The sequence below is a fragment of the Aythya ferina genome, assembly GCF_964211825.1.
Source record: "Aythya ferina genome assembly, chromosome: 2".
Classification (NCBI taxonomy): Eukaryota; Metazoa; Chordata; class Aves; order Anseriformes; family Anatidae; genus Aythya; species Aythya ferina.
The window spans coordinates 82,196,116-82,219,423 of record NC_140297.1 but is presented as its reverse complement, the minus strand read 5'-3'; the positions used below and the strand labels follow the sequence as shown (position 1 = coordinate 82,219,423).

Below are 23,308 nucleotides of genomic sequence, written 5' to 3'. Positions count from 1 at the left end.
ACTCATACTGCACAGATAAGAGTGGGATTTCCAGTGAAAACAAGGGTTCCAGGAGTTAGATTTGGATTTGTTTTGTTTAAAATCAAATTGCAGGGTATACGGGCCTCAAAGTTACCTAAACAGTATGGTTAGTACACAGAATCACTGAGGCTGGAAGGGACCAGGGACCTCTCAAGATCATCTCATCCACCACAGACATTATTTATTCACCTGGGAACAGTTTATGTTCATAAATACAAAGGTTTTTTGCCTGTGAATGCAAGGTGCTCTCAAACAACACATTTCACACTCTTCAATCTTACCTGCCTTACTCTAAGCAAGAGCAGACGCTTTGCCTGAACAGTTTCAGATGAGCAGACTGGGTAAGGAAGCAAAATAGGAGAGAAGGCAATAGTGCAAGAGTAAATGGCCAGTTCTGCAGACTGGTACAGTAACAGATGGCCATAAGAGCAGTAGGGCTGAAGGGCTGACTTAGGTCCTTCCTCCTCACCAAGACCATAGGTGAAAAAAAAACAAAACCCGACAACATTGAAAGCAGCATCAGTTTCTCTGCTACCCCTTCTAGCCTTCCAGAGTGAGCCAAGAGCTACATGAATGTGACAAGAAGGAAACAAATAACGCCTTTTACAATAAGGCTGTCCATGCCAAGTTCCTTAGGACTGAGAGACAAACTCAGAGGAGGAGGAACCAGCATGGGCTCGTCTCTCTTTCTCAGACACATACCTCCTGTGCCAGCTGCCACAGCTGCCAGCCTCCTGCAAGCCTCTCCACAGTCACCTTCTTCCCTACCCATCTGCCAGAAGTTACCACTTTCCCTGGTCTGCCTGATGAACCACTCGCCCTCCTCTACCCCAGAGGAAATGAGCCTGGTCAGCTAGCATGGCTTTTAATATAAGTCTTTCCTAACCCAGCCCATCAGGACTGGAACAGGATGGGAAACCCCAATGTGAGCAACTCCACCAGCAGACCCAAGAGGGTCAGTAACCTTTGGCAGGAGGGCAACAGCCAGTGGTAGGAAAAATAAAGTATTCCTGGCGTCCAAATGGGTCCCTGTCACTGAGCCTTTATCACCCTGCTCTCTCTGGGCAGGGACCCTGAGCAGGACACTGGAGCAGTGGCACACACGATTCTCCCCTTTCTGCAAACAGCCCCATCACTCTGCAGCTACAATTACCTGTAGCTAGTGCTTGTTAAGTGCTTTGAAGATTGAAAGTGCAGATACAAGTGTTAAATATTGTAATTATTCTTACTACATAACATTGCTGCACTGGTAGTAGGGAGGGGTTGTTTTTCCATGTTTGTATGTGGGAATGCCATGACAGCTGCTCCTTTCTGTAAGTGAATCGCTGCCAAGGACCTTGATAAGGGGTTGTGCTTGAAGGAAAAAGACCGAGTCTGGGAGTTTTCTTGGAGTGCTGCATACCACAGTGAAATTAAACTGAGCTCTTACCGGGCTTCCTCCGTCAGAGCTTATTCCTGTACGTGCTGATTACTCCGAGCTGCCTCTGGCTGCGGGAGGGGCAGCAGTGACTCCCAGCAGCTCAACAGGGCTCAATCCTTTAAGAAATGGGCTGAAGGAAATACGCTCAGCTCAGACAAGCAGCATACAAGCAGCCCCACAAGCACCAGATCCTGAAGTCCACATCTCTGTTCCTCATTACTGCCTTGAAACTGCTCCAGATCATGCCAGGAGCTGGGCTGGCACCCAGCTGACTTTCTGTAGCCAAGCACAGACGTGGCCGTGCCGGATTTGGGTCACGTCTGAGGACAGAGCCGTGAGCGGCCGCTTTAGGTTGTGGGCGAGAGTTAAGAACATTTCTGTGCACCTCTGGGCTCTGTGACACAGCACGTACAGCCAGGCTTGAGCTGAGGCTGACAAGACATCATACGACCTGCTGTCGCCACATCTCAGCCTCCCTCCCTTGTCCTGCCACAACCCTGAGCAATTTGAGCCTTACTGCAGGTAGGCCCCCATGCCCCACAAAGTGTTGCTGCCACCCATTTCCTCCACTGCCAGACACAGCCACATGCACACAGGCAGTCCTGAAGAGGTGAAGCCACAGAAAAGGTGGGCTATTCCTACCTGAATAGAAAATACACACATGAAACAAGCACCTATGTGAAGACATCCCCTCAGAAGTCCTTGCCTGATCTGAAGCCTACTGACAGCAGTAGTACTGAATTTGGGATCACTGAGATTAGTCATGCTTTTGTATCTTCAGTGATTCGTGTAAAAAGATCTCTGTACTATTTTTTTTTTTTCCCCAAAAAGGGGTGAGGAGCACAGAAAAACACTAAAAAACATATCTTAATTTTACAACATTTTTCAGCTCACTTGGTGGCCTGGGAGGAGGTGCAAAGGTGGCAAGGGATGAAGGACTGGCAAGAGAGAAGCTTGGGTGCGTCACAGGAGAAGGGAAAGGTTGTAGGAGGAAGTGTAGGAGGTGATGCAGACAAGCTCGCTAAATTGCAAGGCAAAGTGTAGATTTTGTCCCCAAGCAAAACAACTCTGCACTGCTGTCAGGTCAAGCTAATAAAGCCAGCTCTTCAGAGACTCCACTGTCTGCCTGTATTTCCTCTTTCACCAAGAGGAAAAATAATTAATAAGCAGCTTCTGTCTGGCAATCAGAAACAGTTTGCATCATCACATACAGAGATGGCAGCCTTCCTGATCACAAAGCACACCTTTTCTTCAGTAGTGTAGCTTCTCCTGGTTCAGTCTTGGACCTAAGTGCCATCTACAGTGCTGCATACAACTCCTCTGAGGGGATGAAGTTGGGTACATCCCACTTATAAGTGCTATAAATGAAGCTCATCCAGGTTTCTAAAGTCTCAATAGTTTGTCCATGGGCACAAGGGCTGAGCTCCAGTATTTGCAGTCTTCACAACGTGGGATTTGCAATAGGGAATGAATATTGCTGGTAAGATGCATATTCACAGTGGATTTAGTACCGAATAGAACAACTTCCTTTGTTTACTATGCAGAGAACACAAGAAAATTGAGCTGATCTGGTGCTAGTCCAAGCCTCTGCTAGAAATGCTTTTGACAAAAGCTGACCTTTTTGCTCCTGAATAAATATTAGCTATTTGTTTGCGCATTGTTCAGCCAGTTTCGTAGATAGGCAAAGAAAAATGAGCAGAGAACTTAGTCATTTTCCCCCACCAGCAATTGTCAAATAAATTATTCACAAATACATGCTTCCATCATTCATCTAGCACTAGACTAAACACTTTCTACTAAACTTAGTTTTCAGCATCATGTTTCAGTTTATGGTTACATTTTTCCCTGGGCAAAGTGAGCCAGTCATTAGACAGCTCTCATAGGTTTCTACTAAACATGCTTGATTAAGTCTTTTAAGAAGGAGGAGGTGGAGGAAGTTGTGTTTTGAAGTCAATGGGAACATTTCCATTCACTTCAATGGGAAATGTACTGAAAGAGATAACATTATTTTGAAGACTTAATGAGTATACTTAGTTCTGCACACCAAACAAAACAAACAAAAAAAACACACACAAAAATAACCCTATTCTACCATTGTACACTACACTTTACGGTGGACAGTCTTCAACCTGAACAGAATAAGGAACCAGTCTTAACACCAGAGCTGCCCAAAATGGCCACTTGCCCTACTACCACCCCAAGGTGCTACCTGGCATGTAACATACATACACCAAGTCCTGCAGCATCACCAAGGCTCAAGTCTTGCTCACTCTCCAGCAATTTAACTTCTTCCACACATTCATTCACCATGGTGATGCTGAGCTGGCACAGGTGCTTGCCTTTAATTTCTCCAAGCCAGAGCCACAGCTGATGCAATTCAGCTTAGTGGCTTAAGGATATGGCCTCGTTTGAAAGGAAAAGAAGAATATTAAAAGAAAAATGAAAAAGAAGGGATTCAAACATGGATTTCTGGGCTGATTTACTGCATGCCACGTAGCCCTGCAAGGTCAGGATGACACACGCGCAGAGGACCTCTGAAATGAAGTAACTGCATGAAACAACCACATTCAAAATGTATATGGGTAGGCAAATTGAAAAACAGGCACACCTCAAGAGCACACCTTTGCTGCAGGTCAGCAAGAAAACTCAGTGTCATCTTTTTCTTCAAAGAGGTTTAGATGGCTGCTGCCATCCCCTAAATTTAAAATAAAGAGGGACACGGTGTACTATTCATCGTATGCAAATCCCTGATGAACAGCACTGAAGACAACTTCTGCATTCATCCCTGCAGAGAGCAATCATTTTAATCAAGTGGTTACCATAAGCCCTCCTCTTCAAAAGGAAATGTCATATTTTATTCCCAGTCCCATTGGTTTCAGATGAATCCTTAAAGTTTGGCCCCCAAGATAACTATGCTCATTCATTACTAGCAGATCAGCTCAAGATCCTGGGCACAATCAGGAGCTAGACGGTGTACAAATGCAGAACAGGAGGCAGTCCCTACCTACCCTGCCAAGATTACAATCTCAGAAGTCATAGGGGAAAAAAAAAATAATAATAATAGACAAACAGGCTCAGCAGATGTTGAAAGCTAGAGGTGTGGTGGAGGGCTCACATTCCTTGCCTTATTCAGTGTGGAGATGCCAGAGGAGCCCAGCCTCTGGAGAGAAAGAGATGTGTGGAGAAACACAAAGCTCTCCCCATGGGTCAGTGAGGCCATCCCTGTCCATTGCCACCTCCTTTCACCCAGCCCTCCTAACCAGAGGAGCTGTTTTGGATGCATCTGTGCCCATGGTGGAAGATAAGGAGGACAGAACAGCTGGGCTTAAGCTTAATGCCCTTCTCTCCTTCTTCACTCAGCTCACTTGGCAGGTTCAGCTCAGGGCTTTCAAAAGAACCAGTGTCTGGAAGGCTAGCTGTCCACATTTTTTCCTCCCCAACCTGTGCTTTAGCCCTTCAAGCTCAAGGCCTAAGCAACAAGAGGAGAGGCAATGGAATGAAAAGCTACGTGCTACTGCCAAAACATGTCACCTGGGGTCCCTCCATTCAAAATCAAGGGTTTGACCAGAGTTGAGACCTCTAAAAAACAGAGACACAAGGTGCAGAGCTGATAAGGACCTTCCTTTCAAACCTATCCCAAAGCCCAAGCCGTTATCTATTGGATCAGCCCCTGCAGGTACTTAGACGCCACTCTGCCTACTTTTTGGATCCCCGTGGGATTTAGGCTGAAAACAGGTGCCAAGATGCTCTGACTCAGGCGGTTGTGGGCATGCCCAGCAGCAGAGCGACTGGTGCCTGGGGAGCACACCGGGAACAGACGGAGGCATCTACCAACCTTGGATGCCTACAAGGTTAGGTGGTCACTCGTCCCCGAGCAAAAAGGCACCTCTGACCTTTGTGGTTTAGCAGTCCAAGCACTACCTAAGTCCTGTGGCAGGTGACAAAGTCCCCCTCCAACGCTGGCCCATATGGAAGCCATACACATTTCCTCCACGCAGTTCTCCCCCCTTAATTTAAGTGCGCCTAATCAGGAAATCTGCCTAATTGGAATATCTCGCTTAAAGATCAGGGATGCTTACTAACAATGACTGCATCTTGATCGGGATGGTAATATCACTTAATTGGGATGCCTTCAGGTATCTTAGTGGTTTGGGTTTTTTATGTCTCAAGCTCAAGCTAGTCTTGTCTGTCTGCTCCTCATAAAACAGCTTTCAGTTCCTCCTTAGTAATGACACAGGCAAACGATGATGTAAGTTACTTCAACATTTTTTGCTTCTGGCTGTTAGTTGGTGTGGGAGGGGCAAATTACCTGTTACTGTGGGTGTTCTTGCCACAGGGACGGTTACAGTAGCTTCGGCCTCCATCCCATGCACAGCCTCCCTCTGCCTCCATGGGCCTCCCCGTCATGCAGGGTGCAGGTTGCGGTGCTCCGGAGGCTTGGCTGAGCAGGGAAATGCTGTTGTCTACTACCTGGTGAGCCTGGGGGAAAGGCCACCAAGCAGAGCGTCCTACCACAAGTATGCTGCCCGTGACTTGCTGTTTGCAGCAGCCGCAAGACCAAGAGGAAAAAAGAGTTTGTTAAAAGAAAGTTGTATCTGCCTATCTGCCCAACCAACCACACTTCTACCCCACAGTTATTCACATGTAATTGTTTTTAAATGTAAGCCTGGCTCCACTTTAGGGGTTATTGAGTTAAACAAAAAACTTTTTTTTTTTTTTAAAGTAATCCCTCAACTGTCTTTTTCTCCATGCCACACCATCTTAGAAGACCCATATTTGTGTTTAACAAGTGCAGCACCTCTCAAGCAGTCGTCAGGCACCAGATATAGGCTTGCAACCTCTTCTATTTTGCAAAACAGGGGACTTGACCTTGTTTGGCCTGGCGGGTGCCATCCTTGCACACAAACATGAACCACACCACCAAGCCTGGTTGGCCAGCCGGCCTCGCCAGGGCAGAAATCAGGGCAGGAGCCGTGCAGCAGGGCAGGCAGCAAGCCTGAGCCACAGGGCCAGTGCCCTGTGGTTGCGTGAAGGGGGCTCATGTCACCTGGGCAAACAGGGATGACGGAAACGTGTCTGTGAAAGCTTTGCATTCAGTTGGTCTTTGAGAACAAAGAGCTCTGAAGGGACATCATAGTAAACACTGCCAAAACTCTTTTCCACTTCGGTGCAAATTTTCTGTTTCAAACCATGCCTACCGGCCTGTTTGTAGATGTGCGGGAAAGGTACCGCATGTGGCCTGGTGGAGGCAGGGAAAAAACAGAGAGCAAGCAGATTGGAAACTGCAGATGGAGCTGGCATACTCGGGGGCTGCTCAGGGGCTGCTCGTACCTTTAAGCACCACGCTGCTTAGTTTTGAGGACAGAGCCCTACCAGAAAGCTGGTCTTGCCTGGGGACCCCTGCAGCTGCAAGTTGCCTGTGCTCATTATGCAAGCACCGTTTAAAAATCCCTCTCTTTGGTGCGTTCCCTGCATTTCATGGAAAACAGCAGACACATCTTGAGTGCTCCGCTCTTTAATGATTCCTTCACCTCTTATGATTATTATACCGTAGTGTTTGCAGAGTGAGCCATTGTTTTCTGCGTGTAAACAACTTTAATGGGCTACTCCTAGCAGTGCGCAAGTAACTGTGCAACGAGAGCGTTTGTGGCTTCGTTAACAGTGCATATGCAGATCCCGAAGTTTTATGACCTGCATTACCATAGCTCGTAGGAGCCTTAAAGGAGGCTGGTTCTTTGGTGCGATTGTACTTAACATACATAAATGCCTCGTAAAACTGTGAAAGCCATGCGTGCATCTAGCTACGCGTGTATGTGTGACCCTGTGTGTATTTACACATCTCTCCAGCCGTACAAAAGGCGCAAAAAATGCTTCTGCCTCTGGATTCAGCAGACACTTTTACGAAGCTGTTCTTCAGAGGCCGAGCACGCCAGTAATTAAACAGCGAGGGGGAGGTTAAAAAACAGACCCACTTTTCCTGGAAACCGACACTTTTTTTCGCTCGCAACTTTTACGGGCCAGCCTGGCAACCCATAAAGACATTCCTTGGCAGAGCGCGAGAAATCACGGCCCCGGCAGAGCTGGCATCGCGCTGGCGCTCACCTCGGCTCCGCTTCGAGCAGGGAGGGGGGCCGGGAGAGGGGGGGGATCCCTTTGCAGCATCGGGAGCAGCATTTGCGCGGCCGGCAGGTGCGCAGGTCCCGCGGGGGGGCGCGGAGCGGCGCAGCAGAGGCGCGCAAAGGCCGGGAGGGGGCGCCCGAGACCCGCGCAGCGCTCGGCGCCGCGCAGGTGGCCGCCGGCAGCGGGTGCGGGCGCTGCGCGGATGTTGCGCGGGTGTTGCGCGGGTGCTGCGCGGTCCCCCGGGCTCCGGCGCCCCCTCGCAAGAGCTGGGGATGGTAAAGGGCTGCTCGCCCTTCGCATCCATCTCCCTTTTCATCCCCAGGGCCCGGGGGGCTGCGCGCCCTCCCGAAAAAAAAAGCCCCCAGCGCTCTGAAAGGAGCGCGCAGGGCGTGGGGAATGTGGTGTATCAAGGGGCTGATCGCTATCTGCTGCCTAATGACTTGCCAAGTGCTTATCGCTTCCCCGAGTAGGAGCTGTCGCTTCATTCTAATGTAAATAAAGCCTTCGTACAAATAAGTCTCTCTCCTCCCGGCTCGCCGAGGCAATAGGTGGGGATGGAGCAGGAGCGGGCTGCAAGAGGTTCGCGCTCCCAGCGCCGTTGCCCCCTGCGTGTTTTCATTTACACGGTTCCAGAGAATCCGATGGATTCGGCCCCCCTCCACCCTCGCTGCCCCTCCCAGGGAAAGGAAGGAAATAAGGGAGGAAAAGGAACACAAAAGGGACAAGGGACCTTGGAAAGTAAAAGGGAAAAAAAAATCATGTCTGGTTATCTTCTTGTCGTTTTTGGAGAGAGTTTTAACCCCCCTCCAAGCCCCCCATATGTTGGTATTTCACTGTGAGATGGCAGAGCTAGAGAATCTGCCAAATTAAAGGGGTTTTGCTCTGCTGTGGGCTTTTTCTCCTTTTTCTCTGCCTGTGTTTGCTTGTGTGGCACCGCTCTACCTGAACTGCAGCAACAACACGAGCAGTTTCCCACAGCCTGGTTTTTGTTTTTATTCCCGGCGCCGTGACATCTCTGCGACGCAGCCTGTGTCACAGGGACGAATTATAGGTATGACCGCGATAATTATCGTGGGAAGAGGAATCTCGCGGGCTCCAGCCTATTTGTGGTCTCGGTTCTCCCTTGTAAATTGAATGCAAAATTCGCTTTTAGATACCAAAAGGTGACACTAAGGCATTTCGCTTGGGAACCACACTTAGCCCGTGACCGCTGCCGCATTTGCTGCGAAGGGCACTTTATTTGTCGTTCAGGAACGAGAACCTAGGAGATGCCAAAGGGACAGAGAGCTCGATTTCGTATTGGGTTGTGTTATTTACGCCTTAAGATAGAAGCCTGGACTGGAAGACTACCCGGGCTTATTTATGAAATTGCTAACCCACGTTAACAAAACAACAATCACGCCTGTTTGCTTAACCGAGTGGCAGCGAACAGCCCTTGTGTTTAGAGCCCGCCTGAATTGCTGGGGCTGAGGGGGCAGAGGTGCTCCTGCAGGGCAGGGGGGGGCTGTCAGCGGTGGCCAGCGGCTGCAAACGGAGAGGGGGCTTCGGCTTCGGGTGGATTTTCAGCCGGTGAGGCAGGGATTTGTTACCGTCTCCTGCCCCCCGAAAGGATGTTTGTTAAGCGGTTTTCTCCTGCGGTGTCGCCCGCTGTTGCAGGAACGTGGAAAGCTGCATCCTGAGCTGCAAAGAGCCGGGCGGCTGGTTTCAGGAGTCACAGGGATGCTGCTGTGATGTTGGAGCCAAAAGGAGAGAGAAACGAAGCTCTGACTACGTCTAAACATAAACAGCCCGAGGCTGGCAAGCAGCTCACCTCCAGGTCTGGGAGAAGAGAGCAGAGGAGAGGACAACCCCCAGCGAGCAGCGTGGGTCCACCTAGGTTTTGCCCAGGTCAGACGGCAGCCCCTCCGCCTACCGCCCCGATGTCATCTCTCTTTCTGACATCCCCATAAATAAGGCTGCGGATGACCACACACGAGCCAAGCCCCGGAGCGCTGCCGGAGCTCTCCCGGCCCGCCGCTGCCGTCGGGGCTCCGGCTCCGCTCCGGCTCCGCTCCGGTTCCGCTCCAGTTCCGCGCCCCTCGCCCGTGTAGAGGCCCCGACGAGTGCGACAAAGCCAGGGCACTGCCCAAACCCAGCGCCGGAGAGCAGGCAGGGGGGTGAAACCCAAAAGCTGAAGGCTCTTTCTGGGTGGCAGCCCAAGGAGGCAGTGGGAAAAGTGAGCCCTCAGCCTCCCCAGCCCCGGCTGTTTTCCCCCCAACACACACACACACACACACAATCACAACCCTCACAATGGTGACTTTTGTGCCTCCAGGAGAGAAAGCAGGGTCCTGCTGCTGTAAGGGACGCAACTTAACACACACCAGGCGTTGCGTCAGGTCGCAATTAGGGAATCGGAGGGGCTGTTGCAAAACGCATCAGATGCAAACCCGCGCCGGATTAATGCCCCCCACCCTTCCTCCCCTCCCCTGCCCTGCGATGAAACTTCTCGCCCTTACTGCAGCGTGCTCGGGAGGGCAGCCCCGCTGCTGTGAGCACCGTCCTGCCAAAACGGCAAAGGTAGCGAGGGGCCGGCTGCTGCGCCTCCGGGGCAGCGAGCGGGGAGCGGGTGGAAAGTGTTTCTGGCTGCAGGTAACGCCGTGGGAAAACCGGATGACCTGGGCTGCATGGAAACGTGCTGAAGTGCCCCGTTTCTTTTTTTTTTTTTTTTTTTTTCTTGCTTTTCAGCAAAGCGAGAAAGAGTTTTTGGAAACACAAAGTGTTGGGATCGACGTGCAGTCCGGTGCTCGCACATTTAATAATTCTGCAGCGGTGGGAGGAAAGGGGAAAACGTGTAATTAGGCAGGAGCAGGTGAAAGATTCCAGACGATGAAATACAACAGGCTAAACGGGATAATGTATTCACCATTAAAGGACTGACATTTATTACCAAAAGGAGACCCGTTATGCTTGAATATGAAAAGGAGCAGATACGGGGCTGTATAAATTACCTCCTTCGCATTACTTGCATCTCGTTTAAAAACAGATACGTCTATATTGAATAACCAACGAGTTTGTGTTTGGGAGCAAAGGACGGACCTGTGGAAACACCACCTAGCAAAAGATGCACCTCTAACACGCTCCCCAGACGCACTCCCCAAAGCAATCGATCACAGTAAAAAGCGGGGAAAGGAGGGGGGGAGAAATCAGGGGAGCCAAAAGGGGCTTTTCACGTATCGGTGGTGTCACAAGCTCAGGGTAGGCAATTCGTCTCCCAGTCACACACACACACACGCGGGCACGTCTTTCCCGTACAAATTCCACCCCTTAAAATAGATTTCAGCTCGTTGCCTTTAACTGATCTATTATTAACGCTAATGAAGCTGCAGAGGTACAGGCTGGGAGGTAAGGAAGAGTACCGGCTTGGATTTCAGATAGCCGAAGAACTGGTGAAACACGCCGCTGGGCAGACACGTCTATCTACGATTCGCCTCGTGTTTAAAGCTCAAAAATTAAATCTTCGCTGAGAGGCAATAGAAACCGAAAAGGGAATGTTAAAAAATAAATCACCGAGCCCTCACTCTCCGCTCCCTCTGAGCTCCCGTTAAAGTGTTATTCTAAACATCTCGTGACAGCCCAAATACGCTTTTAGACATTTAAACAAAGGCAACAACCGCAGAAATCAAGTCTTTACGGCAGATCCGGCCAAACAATTTCAGGAGCATCCCTTTTATTGTACCTATTCTTTTTTTTTTCTTTTTTTTTTTCGCTTTTGACACACCTGATATGCCACGGAGTCCACTCTGAAAGAGATTAGGAACAAAAGAGCGCTCTCTGCGGCTCCGTTCAGTAAATAAAGAAGCCACTCGCTCCGCCGCATCCCCTAAGGTCTGCAGAGATTTACCTGCACAAGCGAGCTAAAGACCCGGCACAAAGCAAGGCGCCCGTGTTTATAAACAGCAGAGGCAGCGGGCGCTTTCTTTGCGGGCCGTCAGAGGAAAGCCCTTCATGGCTGAGTAATAAAAGGGAGCTGTGGAGGGAGGACTCGGCAGGAGCTGGTCAGCTGGAGGAATGCGATCCCTTCGGGAACGTCAGGGGCAGGCAGGCGGCCGGCTGGAGGCAGGGCTGGGGCTGGGGCAGGGGCATCCGATCGCCCGCACCCGCAGAACCGCCTCGCACTTTCCTCCACCGTCCCCGATGCCGCGGGAGGTGAGGCTGAGCCTCCCTCGGAGAACAGCGAGCGAGCCGGAGCAGCGGCGTGGAGCCTGCCCGCGGCCCCGGGAGGGAAAGGGTGGAGAGAGCCCGGCGGAAGGGAGCGGGGAGAGGAGGCGAACGAGTCCGAAGGGGGAAAAAAATAAGAGTAAAATGAAAAAAAAAAAAAAAAAAGAAAGAAAATGAAAGAGAAATTAAAAATAAATGAAAAAAAATGGGAAAAGTAAATGAAAAAGTGAAAATGAAAAAATAAAATAAAATAAAATTAAAATAAAATAAAATAAAATAAAATAAAATAAAATAAAATAAAATAAAATAAAATAAAATAAAATAAAATAAAATAAAATAAAATAAAAGTAGGGGAGGAACACGCGCGGCGGCGAGTGGGGTGCACGCGTGGGTGGGAAGCGCTCCGGGGGAGCACGTCCATGTGTATGTGCACTGGTTAAATATGGGGCTATGTGGATGCGCGCACGTCCTGCGTGCGCCCGGGGCGGGTTGCGCGGGTGGGGGGCGTGGGGGTGGGCGCGCAAAACGCGCGCAGGACCGAGGGGGGTCCACGCGTGCCCCGGAGATCCGCGTGTGCCGGCGAGCGTGTGTGGCCGGTCCCCGAGAGCTGCGACTCCCAGGGCTGCTGCTGCAGGGATTTTTTTTTCCCCGTCTTTTTTTTTTTTTTTTCCTCTCTCTCTCTCTCTTTTTTTTTAAGCTCGCTTTTTTTTTTTTTTTTCTTTTTTTTTTTTTCCCTCCTCATTCAGAGCCCCGGGTGTCTCCCGGCCCTCATTGGCCGACCGAGCTCGGCGGGGCGGAGCCGGGCCGCCTGCAAAAGGAGGAAAAGAAAAAAAAAAAAAGGAGAGAGAGCGAGAGAGGGGAGAGAGAGAGGGAAAAAAAAAAAAAGAGAAAACTGTAAGTGCGTAAAAAAGTTCTCGCCGCGGTGACGGATGCTCAAAAGTTCAGGAGTTTTTCCGATGCTTCGCAAAGCAGCCTGCGACTGAAAAAGAGACTGAAAAACGAGCGAGGGAGAGAGAGAGGGCGAGTTTGCACTGGGAGACCGGGAAGGTGGATTTTTTGCCGCTGCTGCCGCTCGCTTAAGAAAAAAAAAAAAAAAAAAAAAAAAAGCCAACAAAACACATCCCTCTACTTTTGTCCCTCCTTTGCAGACAACTTGTTGCAGATCCCCGTGGAGCGAGGAACCGGGAGCGTGGGAGCCTCTTCGCGAAGGTTTTATTTCCTTACTACTCTTTCTGCGTTGGGAAGCTGCTTTCTCCGCTGCGATTCCTTTTTTCGCCCTCCGCCGGTTTCTTGCGAGAAAACGCTTTCGGCCTCCCCCCCCGGCCCGGGCTCTGCTTCCCCCCCCGGCTCTGACTTTCCCCTCCTCCCCCCCCCGGGGCCGGTGGGCTTTGGCGGCCGAGGACGGAGCGGAGCCTCCCGGCGCCGCCGTCGGGCTCCGTGCCCCGTTTCCCCGCGCTCCGCCGGGGGCTGCCCGGTGCGGCTCGGTCGGCGGAGCGGCGGAGGGGTGGAGGGGAAAGGGCCGAGCTGCTCGGGCCGGCGGGGAGGCAGGGCGAAAGCTGCCGGGGGGACATGCAGGCTCGCTACTCCGTGTCCAGCCCCAACTCCCTGGGAGTGGTGCCGTACCTCGGCGGCGAGCAGAGCTACTACCGAGCCGCCGCCGCGGCGGCCGGCGGGGGCTACGCGGCCATGCCGGCCCCGATGAGCATGTACTCGCACCCGGCCCACGAGCAGTACCCGGGCGGCATGGCCCGAGCCTACGGGCCCTACACGCCGCCGCCGCAGCCCAAGGATATGGTGAAGCCGCCCTACAGCTACATCGCCCTCATCACCATGGCCATCCAGAACGCGCCCGATAAGAAGATCACCTTGAACGGGATCTACCAGTTCATCATGGAGCGGTTCCCTTTCTACCGGGACAACAAGCAGGGCTGGCAGAACAGCATCCGCCACAACCTCTCCCTCAACGAGTGCTTCGTCAAGGTGCCCCGCGACGACAAGAAGCCCGGCAAGGGCTCCTACTGGACCCTCGACCCGGACTCCTACAACATGTTCGAGAACGGCAGCTTCCTCCGCCGCCGCCGCCGCTTCAAGAAGAAGGACGCCGTCAAGGACAAGGAGGACAAGGACCGCCTGCACCTCAAGGACCATGCCCCGCCGCCGCCGCGCCCGCCGCCGCCCGCCGCAGCCTCGGCCGCCGCCGTCGAGCCCGAGGGCGGCCCCGCCGGGGGGGGCAGCGCCCCGCCGCCGCCGCCGCCGCCCCCCGTCCGCATCCAGGACATCAAGACGGAGAACGGCACGGCCTCGCCGCCGCACGCCGGCTCCCCCCCCGGCGCCGCTCCGCCGCTGGGCGCCGTGCCCAAAATCGAGAGCCCCGACAGCAGCAGCAGCCTGTCGAGCGGCGGCAGCCCCCGCAGCGCCCTCCCCTCCGCCCGCTCGCTCAGCCTCGAAGCCCCCGAGCCGCCGCCGCCGCCGCCCCCGCCGCCGCCGCCGCCGCCTCCCCACCACCACCACCACCACCACGGGCCGGGCTTCAGCGTGGACAACATCATGACCTCGCTGCGCGGCTCCCCGCAGGGGGCGGCCGAGCTGGGCTCCGGCCTGCTGCCCCCCGCCGCCGCCGCCGCCGCCCCCCGCAGCGGCATCCCCCCGGCCCTGTCCCTCGGCGGCTACTCGCCGGGCCACAGCTCCGTCTACAGCTCGCCCTGCGGCCAGCCCGCCGCCTCGGCGGCCACCTACCACTGCAACATGCAAGCCATGAGCCTGTACGCGGCGGCGGGCGGCGCCGAGCGGACCCCCGGCCACCTGCCCCCCCCCGCCGCCGCCGCCGCCAGCCCCGCCGAGGAGCCGCTGCCCGACTACGCGCTGCCGTCGGGGGGCGGCGGAGCGGGGGGCAGCGGCGGCGGAGGAGGTGGCGGAGGAGGAGGAGGGGGCGGCGGGGGGGCGCTGGGGCACGGCGGGCTGGGCGGCGCGGCGGGCGGCCACCAGGAGGGGCAGCACCCGCACCCGCACCCGCACCAGGGCCGCCTGGCCTCCTGGTACCTCAACCAGGCGGCGGCGGCGGCGGCGGCGGCGGCGGCGGTGGCGGCGGCGGGGGAGCTGGGCCCGCTGGCGGGCGCGCCGGGCTACGGGGGGGCGCAGCAAGGCTTCGCCGCCGCCCCCAGGGAGGTCTTCGAGGCGCCGCGCCTCGGCCTCAGCGCCTCGCCCGGAGGAGGAGGCAGCGGCGGAGGCCCGGGCGGCGGCGGCGGCGGCGGTGGCGGCGGAGGAGGCGGCGGCGGGGCGGGGGGAGGCAGCTGTCAGATGGCCTTCCCCGGCAGCCAGCCCCTCTACCGCACCTCCGGGGCCTTCGTCTACGACTGCGGCAAGTTCTGAGCGCCCCCCCCCCTCCGGCCCCGACGCCCACCCACCCCTCACCCCCTCCGACGCCGCTCGGGGGTCCCCGCGGCCGCCCCGAGGGAGAGGAGAGCGCGGGCGAAAAGCCTTTGTACAGAGACAGCTCCAAAGCATGTCTTGGTTTTGTTAAAGGACAGTGTTACTCCGATAACACGTAAGTTTTTTTTTTTTTTTTTTCTGTTGTTGTTGTTTTTTTCCTCCTTGCTTTTGAGAAATACTCCCTCCGACCTCACCCTCCCACCCCGTGCGCCCCGGCCCTTAAGGTATCGCCAGGCCCTGTGTTTAAAGGGGGCGAAAAACCCAGCGTAGAGTACCGGCTTCTCCCCTTTCTCCCCCGTCCCGGACCCTCCTCTTTTACAAGGACTTGTTTTAAAATGTAAATTGCGACATAGTAATTTATTTTTAATTTGTAGTTGGATGTTGCGGACCAAACGCCAGAAAGTGTTTCCCCCCTTCCCTGAAAATTGACTGAAACGCTGATTTTTTTTTTTTCACTATATATAAAAAAAGGGAAACTGTATTAATCTTATTCTATCAATATTTTTTCTTTTTTTTTTTTTTTTGTTGAAAATATTCTGAAGGTATTGCATTGTTTGTTTATTAATAAATTACCATTCAGTTGGAATGCTCCTCCACACGTCTGTATATTTTAATACTTTCGTTCAGAGCGAGGCAGAGAGAGGGGAAAGGGATTTCCTAACTAACTTTGCCGATGGAACAGCTCGTTCCCCTCCGCGCAAATTCCAGAGACCATTTAGGGTCTGCCAGGTCGAAAAAAAATCCCTTTTCGGTCTCTTCTGCAATATGTTCCACTTAGTCAGCTCGCCTTATCCGCTAGGAAAAAAAAAAAAAAAAAAAAAGAAAAAAAAATACTTTCCCATGGCAGCTCTGAGTTGGCAAATAAACAAACACGTTTTCTTAGCAATTAATGGGCAAGACCTGGAAACATTTGGCCGTGCGCAGCGGCAGGACAAGCTCACGGCTTTTTAAATAAGGTGCCCGTGTTGTAAGGCTATGGGAAGCGCCAACGCCGAGTGGGCGCCCGTGTGTGGCTGCGAGCATACATCGGGCTGGCGATCGCTGTGGGTGCAGGGCATACGCGTTTATATCTGGGGTTTCCATACGGAGCCGTATTGGAAAAAGGACTGCCTATTTATTCACGGCTTCATATACGCGTCGCATGTGTTTCTGAGCTCCACGGTGTATTTTGGATGGCAGCTATCCTGTAACACGGATATTCGTAAATATAATGTAAGCCTACTTTGTAGAACTGGTGGCAACGCGCGCCATCACACCCGTGAAGCCGCTTCTGTAATGTAGAAATATATTTTAAAGTCCTCTTTTATGTCAGGAAAAAAATAATGATGAAGAAGTTGGATTAAAAGGGTACCTCTGCGCTCTAGCCTTACACCTCTGTAGCTCTTACTCCTGTCCTTTAGGGACATTGCCGCTCTGCTCTGTTGGGAGTGCCCTAATTGCTCTGCCCGAGATTGTTTTAGAAAGAGTTGGTGTGGCAGAATTTTTCTTATATAGTCTTTTTTTTTTTTTTTCCTCTCTAGCCTCTCCCCTCCCTCCTTTTTCTTAAACCTGTAGAAAAAAAAAAATGTTACCGGGGAGCAGATGAGTGCTGCTTGTCAGACCGAGAATCTCACCTTCTGGACAATTTGCAATTACGAACCTACGGGCGATGGGGGATCACCTCCCCCTTTTGTAAATAACCACCAAAAACGCAATAAATTCATTAACTTAAAAAGAATCTGCCTTGTCAGTCAGACCTGGGAAGAAGATTATTTGATTAGAGATATTTAAGGCCTAAAGTTTGCTTTCAAGATAATACAGTTTCCTATCAGTGCCTCTTATCTAAAGGCAACACTTAGCAGTAATTGCCGCTGCATTGTTAAGGGTTACACTGTAAATAAATACGAAGGTATTTACAGTTAAACCTTATTACCTTGCTTTTGAGCTGCTCTTCCTCTCCAAAGCGATAATCCGCTGTTAGAAAACCCCTTAAGCAGAGCGGCCGAACCGGGGGCTCGCTGCATAAAGCTGGCTTGAAACGCGTTTGTGGAAATACCTCGCTCCTTTTATTTTATTATAGATATGTTTTTCTTTTTTTTTTTAATTATTTGGCTCTTGCTGAAGAGTTTCTCGGCCTTCTTTATAGCCGTTTGCTGGTTGAATCGGGTCCGACAAAGCGCAGCGCCCCGCCGCCCGGTTATTCTGGGGCCGAAGCGGGGGCAAAGCGGGGCCGAGCGAGTCGGCTGCGGGGTCCTGGGGGGGGTCCCAGCTCCCCTCGCACCGCTGCCGGCCCAGGGTGGCCGGGGCCTTTGGCCGCCTCCCGTTTTCGCTTCTTTTCCCCGGGACAAGCAGAGCCCCGGAGGCGGCGGCGGCGGGGGGGGGGGGGCTGCGTGGAAACGCCGTGCCCGCCTCCTCCCCTCCCGGTATCGAAAACCGGGCTGAAAATTAAAGAAATGAGAGGGCAGAGCGGCGACTGCATGTGCTGTTTGCCTAGTTTTCTTTTTTTTTTTTTCTTGTTGGACGCCGGTCTCTTTGGGATTTCGTATTTATTTATTTATTTTTTTAAGTATTTTTTTTTTTTCCAGCGGTGGGGTGATGCGGGGAAAATAAAAGAGCAGGGAAAACAGGAGTCAGCTCGGCTCGTCCGGGGGGATGTCTGTGTGTGTGGAGGGGAGAGAAATGGGGAGGAGGGGGTGAAGCTCCCGAACAAGTGCCGCGGCCGCGCAACTTGCGCTCCCCGCCGGGCGGCGGAGGCCCGGAGGGCAGGGGAAGGAGGCTGGAAGCGGGGAGGCCGAGAAACATTTTGGGGGCTGGGGAGGGGAGTCTGTCCAGCGGAGATCACACGCAGGTTGTATTATTATTATTATTATTATTATTATTATTATTATTATTATTATTATTATTATTATTATTTCTCTAGCTGTTATTACTATTATTTTTTTGTGGTGACGATGATGATGGATGGCGAGCAGGGGGCAAGGCGGAGGGTCCCTCCTGATCTCTGGTTGTCTCCCAGCAGAGCTCCGCGGCGGTGCGAGGGACGAGCGGCCGGCGGCGGCGGGACGGTGCGGCTGCGAGGCCCCGGCCCTGCCTGCGGAGCGGCGCCCTTGGGTGCCAGGTCAGCGCGCAGCTTCGCGGCGTGTCTGTGGCTCGAGGTTGGATGTCAGGGCTTTCGCCTTGCTCGCCGTCCGCGGGGGAAAGGAAAAAAAAAAAAAAAAAAAAAAGGCGCAGCATATTTTTAAAAATTATTCTTTGAGGGGCCGTTCCGTTCTGGTGGTTTCTAACTCGTGTTTGCTCATCTGCCCCCGAAACCGAGGGAAAAGTGGAGTGTGAAATTCTTCCCGGCAGAAGGGCAGTGTTCGCCCCTCCGCCTAAATTTCCTATGCAAAAAGTTTTTCTAGAAGTGACTGACAGCTCGGGGTTTGTTCCTGAAAGGTCATAACCAAAAATAGCGGGGAAGTGCATGCAAAGAGGACGTTTTGAACCCTTCCCTACCTCCACACGCCAGTTTGCGGGGAGGCTGTTTGTGTCGTGGACGGAGACCTTCAGGGAACGGCTGCAAACGAGCCTTTCACCGTAGCCGGGGCCCTTTCTGAAAGTCGCGAAGTTCGGGGAAAGAGCCTCAAAGTTCACCCGGGTCTATTTTCATAGCCCGGCCCAACTTTGTACCGCTCGGCAGCCCTGGCGTCGCACCGCATCGCCCAGCCGGCTGCACCGCGGCAGCGCGCAGTCCTCTGCCCCCCAAAACACGGCGCAGCCGGAGCGGGGCGAGCTGGAAATTGCGCGCCGGGGGGCTTCGCTTGCGCGCTGCCACCGCGCAGGCCGGGGCAGGCGCTAATGCGAGGGGCCGCGGGGGGCTGAGCACGTCTGGGCGCCCACACGAGGATGAGTCTGAGGTCACAACCAGCTCACCGTGGTTATGACGTCCTCTGGATTGCGTAGGCAGGAGCCCGGGGCGCCGGGACGCGCGCAACGAGAGAGGAGCGCTCCTGCGCGCCTCGGCGCAACGCGGCCCCGTCCTCTGCCGTAGGAGTGACCGCTAATTGAACATTAGCTTCCAATTAACGCCGTCGTAAAGCCATTGAAACCTCGGGCCGTTTGCCCCCCACTTGCCCGCCTCGGCGTTGGCCGGATGGTTCGGTCGCCTTGGGATGAGCGGGATTTTGGGAGGGCCGCGAGCAGCGCAGCGGGCGCACGGGGTGCCGAGGCCGAGCTGGGGCTGCGCGGGGGCGCAGGTGGCGTGCGGGGCAGCGCCGAGCGCAAATTTGCGCGGTGAGCTGCGCAAGAGGCACTGCGCGCCCGCTTAGCGGGAGGAACTCGAGCATGAAGTGGGCCCTGGGATGCCCGCGAGTTGCGAACCGCCGGCATCCCGTCGGCCTTTCCCTTTTCTTTATGTTTTTTCCTATTTTTTTTCCCCCTTCTCCCTCGCCTCCCCGTCTGCGTCGTGAGTCCGCCCCAAAGGTGGTGCGGTGCCGCGGTGAATGCGGCCCTCCTGCTTTAATTACTCCGGGGCTCATAAAGCCATTCGCTTCTTTCCAAAGTAATAAACAAACGTCGCGTTAGGTCAAGATTGATGGTGTCCATGCAATAAAAACGGGCCAGGTCAGGAAGGAATAAAATTCAATCAGAGCTCGCGGAATCATTTTTCAGGGGACAGAAAGACAGAAAAAGGAGACGGGGGTCAAGGGAGACGATGTCGCCATTCACAACACACCAGCCGGCAGGGAGGAGGGCGAGGGTTAACGAGCGATTGTTTTTTATCAAGCGGAGCCTAATTGAACGAAACAATAGCCGTGCCGGCGGGGGGGGGGGGGTGGCTCCGGGCGACTCTGCGGGGCCGGGCTGCAGCCTCGCACCCCGGGCACTGCCCGCCGCGGCGCTGCGCCCCCCCCGGGGCACAGGGCAGCTCCTGGGGGCTGCAGGATGGTGGATGGGACCCCTGTTTTTCTTGGGGGGGGTGTCCCAAAAGGGCTTGAGCCCGACGCTTCCCCTTCCCTTGACGGCTTGCCCGGGTCTCCCCCGGTGGCGTGCGGAGATTTGGAAAGCGGAGCCCCGGAGAGGGTGAAATTTGGGGAGGGGGGGTGGTGGAGTGAGGATATGAGGAGGGGAATGCGGCCCCGGCTACCGGCGAGAGGTCTCTGTCTTGAGCGGGAATTGGGTGGTCGGCAATTTTTGTGTTGCCCCCTAAATAAACACAGCTTGAAGCGACTTGGGTGGGCAGAAGGGAACAATTTGTGGGGCGGGGAGCGAGCGCGCCGGGCGGCCCGCGGCTTACCTGCTGGGGACTTTCACCTGACCTCTAGGTGTCAGGGGGCTCGCTGCTCGGAGCACGGCCCCCCGCTCGGGTCAGCGGCTTCGGGCTGCTCTGGGCAGAACGAAAACAACAGCAGCGAAACCCCCAAACTGGAATCCCCCCTCCTTTTCCAGCCCCCGTCACCTCTGGGGAGGATGCAGGAAAACCAACGCGTTTAGAGCCATTAACTCTTAAAATAGCTGAATTTCCTCCGTTGGAAAGGGGAAAAAAAAAAAAAAAAGACGCAAATTATTACACTCGGGATATTTAGGTATTAGGAATCGATAAATAAACAGGTCATATCGCCCTCGGAGCACAAGTGCTCCGTTTAGAAGAAACGCCATAGCAATCCCCTCGCCCCCGTTCCTGGAATTTATTTACTTGCCAGAACATTTGAGCGGCCGAGTTTAATATATATATTTAAATAAATATTTGAAATAAGGAAAAGAAGAATGTTTTCCATTGACCGATAATGCCAAAGTCCTGATAATACCGTCCGAAGCAGAAAGAGGATTGTTTAAACAGTGCCGGGCGCCCGCTGCGGATCCAGTGGCGCTGCCTTGGGGTTTCGGCGGGGGTCTCCGGCGCTGCGTTTGTAGGGTGTGGGGCACCGGGAGGGTTCCCGGCCCCGATGGCATCGCTCCCTCGGCCCGAGGGGGCCGTGCAGGGGCAGGGGGCGCGCCCGCAGCCCCGGTTTGGGAACGGGAGCGCTCCCGGCCAGTGCCTGCAGCCTGGCCTCCCGGCCACGGGATGGATTCAGAGCCGAATTGCTGCTCGCACAAAAGTGACGGCTTGCTCCCCACGCCCCCTCCCCCCAAAAAAAAACCTCCGGAGGGGAGGGGGGGGGGGGGGAGACACGGAGCGGGGCGAGCTCATTAGCAAAGCAAAGGTTGCAATTAGCGTCCGCCGCTGCGAAGCGACCTCTCCCCCGCCCGCCTCCCCTAGCCCCCCATCGCCGGCTAATTGCGAGGTATCTGTTGATGTTTTTCTTCCACCCGTCAAAACGTTGGAGCTCTGCCTGCTCCGGCGCTGCTCCGGCTTTGTTGTGTCTGCAGGCGACGCTCCGCCGGCGAAGCACCGGGGGTGAAGGGGGGTCACCAAGGGACGCGGGGAGCGCGGCCCCGACAGCCGCCTTGGGGGGACTCCCCTCGCCCCCCACTTCGCCGTCCGAGCCGTCGAGGGGCGACCCGGGCTCCTCTTTATCCGCCAGCCCCGGTGCAGCTCCCCCCCCAAAAAAACCCTTCGTTTTTCCCCTGCAGGCAGCCGGTATGAGCCCCCCCTGGGCCCGGGCTGCGTTGGCTGCTGCCCTCTTTAATTAACGGAGCCGTAATGACCCCGGAGCAGGCGGCCAAACGTAGCACGAGCAGGGAGGGAATGAGCTTTTTTACTGTACCTGCGCGCACAAAACGCCTGACACCCGCATTGTAATTAAGGAACTTGAGCCTGAGAGCAGTGTGGTAATGGCACGGGTGGACACCACCCGCTTAAATCGCCGCGTGGCTTCTCATTTATGTATTTTATTTTTTATTTCGTTTTGAAGACGCGATTCCGTGCTCGTTGCGAAGGGCAGTGCTGTGGGCAGAACTGAAAATCCCGCAGGAAAGTGTGTGATGAGGGGGGAACCGAAAAGCAGTTCGTCTCTTTCCCAAATTTAAAAAAAGCAGCGGGAAGCTGCGCTGTTTGTCCCCGTCGGCATCAGGAGCGGTTATTATTATTATTATTATTATTATTTTTTAACGAAAGAAGCACAAAGGCACCCAACACAAAGTCGCCACGGAGGGACCGCTTGCTCTAGAACTGATTTTGCCTCCCCAGCCCCTTCCTCTTTCGTCCTCCAACACGGAGACCGAAAAGGGAGATCAAAAATGCTTCTCTTGAACGCTCCACGGCTGGAGGTGCCAGGGCAAAAAAAAAACAAAAACAAACAAACAAAAAAAACCCAACCCATTGAGGTCGAAGGGAAGCCGGCGGCTTGCGGAAAGGTTCCCAGTCCTCCGCAGAGATGCGCGAACTGGTGCTCAGTGGTAGCGGCAAGCGGCCGGGCAATCACTGCAAGCACTAAATACTTCCCAGCTGTACAAAAATAACAAAAAAAAATGGTGAGAAAAGCGCTTTATGCTTTTTTAATGCTTTTTTTGAAAAATTATTATTATTTTTTTTAAATTACGTGTGCCATGGAGTGGGGGTATTAAAAAAAAAAAATCAACAGCAACCAAGTTGCGTCCTACCGCAGGGAGCACCCCCGCAGGGTTTGCACAGCACAGCCCCAGAGCGCAAACTCGGTGCACCTGTAGGAAGTGGACGGACGGGGCTCTGCGTTTCCCCTTTTCCCCGCTTTTTCGCCCCAAACCCTGCCGGGCCAGCCCCGAGGAACAGAAGGAAGGGGTTGCAGCGGCTGCCCAGCCCCGCAGCGCTCCGCCGTGCCCGTCTGCGGCCAGCTCGCACATTTTCCACCGCACCTCTGGCGACGGCGCACAAAGAGCCCTCTCTCCGCGGCAGCCCGCTTCCTCGCAGCCTGCTCCCCAGCCCCGTCCCCTCCCCAGCTCCGCGTCCATCACGAAACTCTGCCCTCGCCCCTTCCTTGTCGGAGAGGGGCCCCCCTTCCCAAAGCGACGCGCTCGGAGAGCCTGCGTCTCCCCCCTCTCGCCCCCTCTAAAAAAGGGCTCTCTCTCTGCTCAGCTGTGCCCGGCGAGGCAGCGGCTTCGCTCATTTTCGAGGCATAAAGCTAAAACGATGGGAGTAATTGGTGGGTGGAAGATCCGAAACCAACGGGAAATGTATGGGCTCGACGACCTCTGGATAACCCGGGTACCTTGGCACGAAAAGTGCAAAAATATTTACTCACC

General features: G+C 54.2%; 1 protein-coding gene and 1 long non-coding RNA gene across 5 annotated transcripts in view; one reads left to right on the top strand and one right to left on the bottom strand.

Annotated features, from left to right (window-relative positions):
* The window catches only part of LOC311431404, a 41,504-nt gene extending 37,758 nt beyond the window's left edge, over window positions 1-3,746 (bottom strand). For 3 of the 4 annotated variants that reach the window (XR_014689398.1, XR_014689400.1, XR_014689401.1), the window contains exon 1: window positions 3,671-3,746. This is a non-coding gene — a long non-coding RNA (uncharacterized lncRNA). Of the gene's footprint in view, window positions 1-3,666 lie in introns of all 4 variants that reach the window. The other variant, XR_014689399.1, reaches the window with a different exon arrangement.
* Window positions 3,747-13,184: 9,438 nt separating this feature from the next.
* On the top strand, window positions 13,185-15,264 carry FOXC1 (forkhead box C1). Its single transcript, XM_084512137.1, has one exon. The coding sequence runs from the start codon at window positions 13,331-13,333 to the stop codon at window positions 15,128-15,130; it is 1,800 nt and encodes a 599-aa protein (XP_084368263.1). The 5' UTR covers window positions 13,185-13,330; the 3' UTR covers window positions 15,131-15,264.
* Window positions 15,265-23,308: the final 8,044 nt, after the last annotated feature.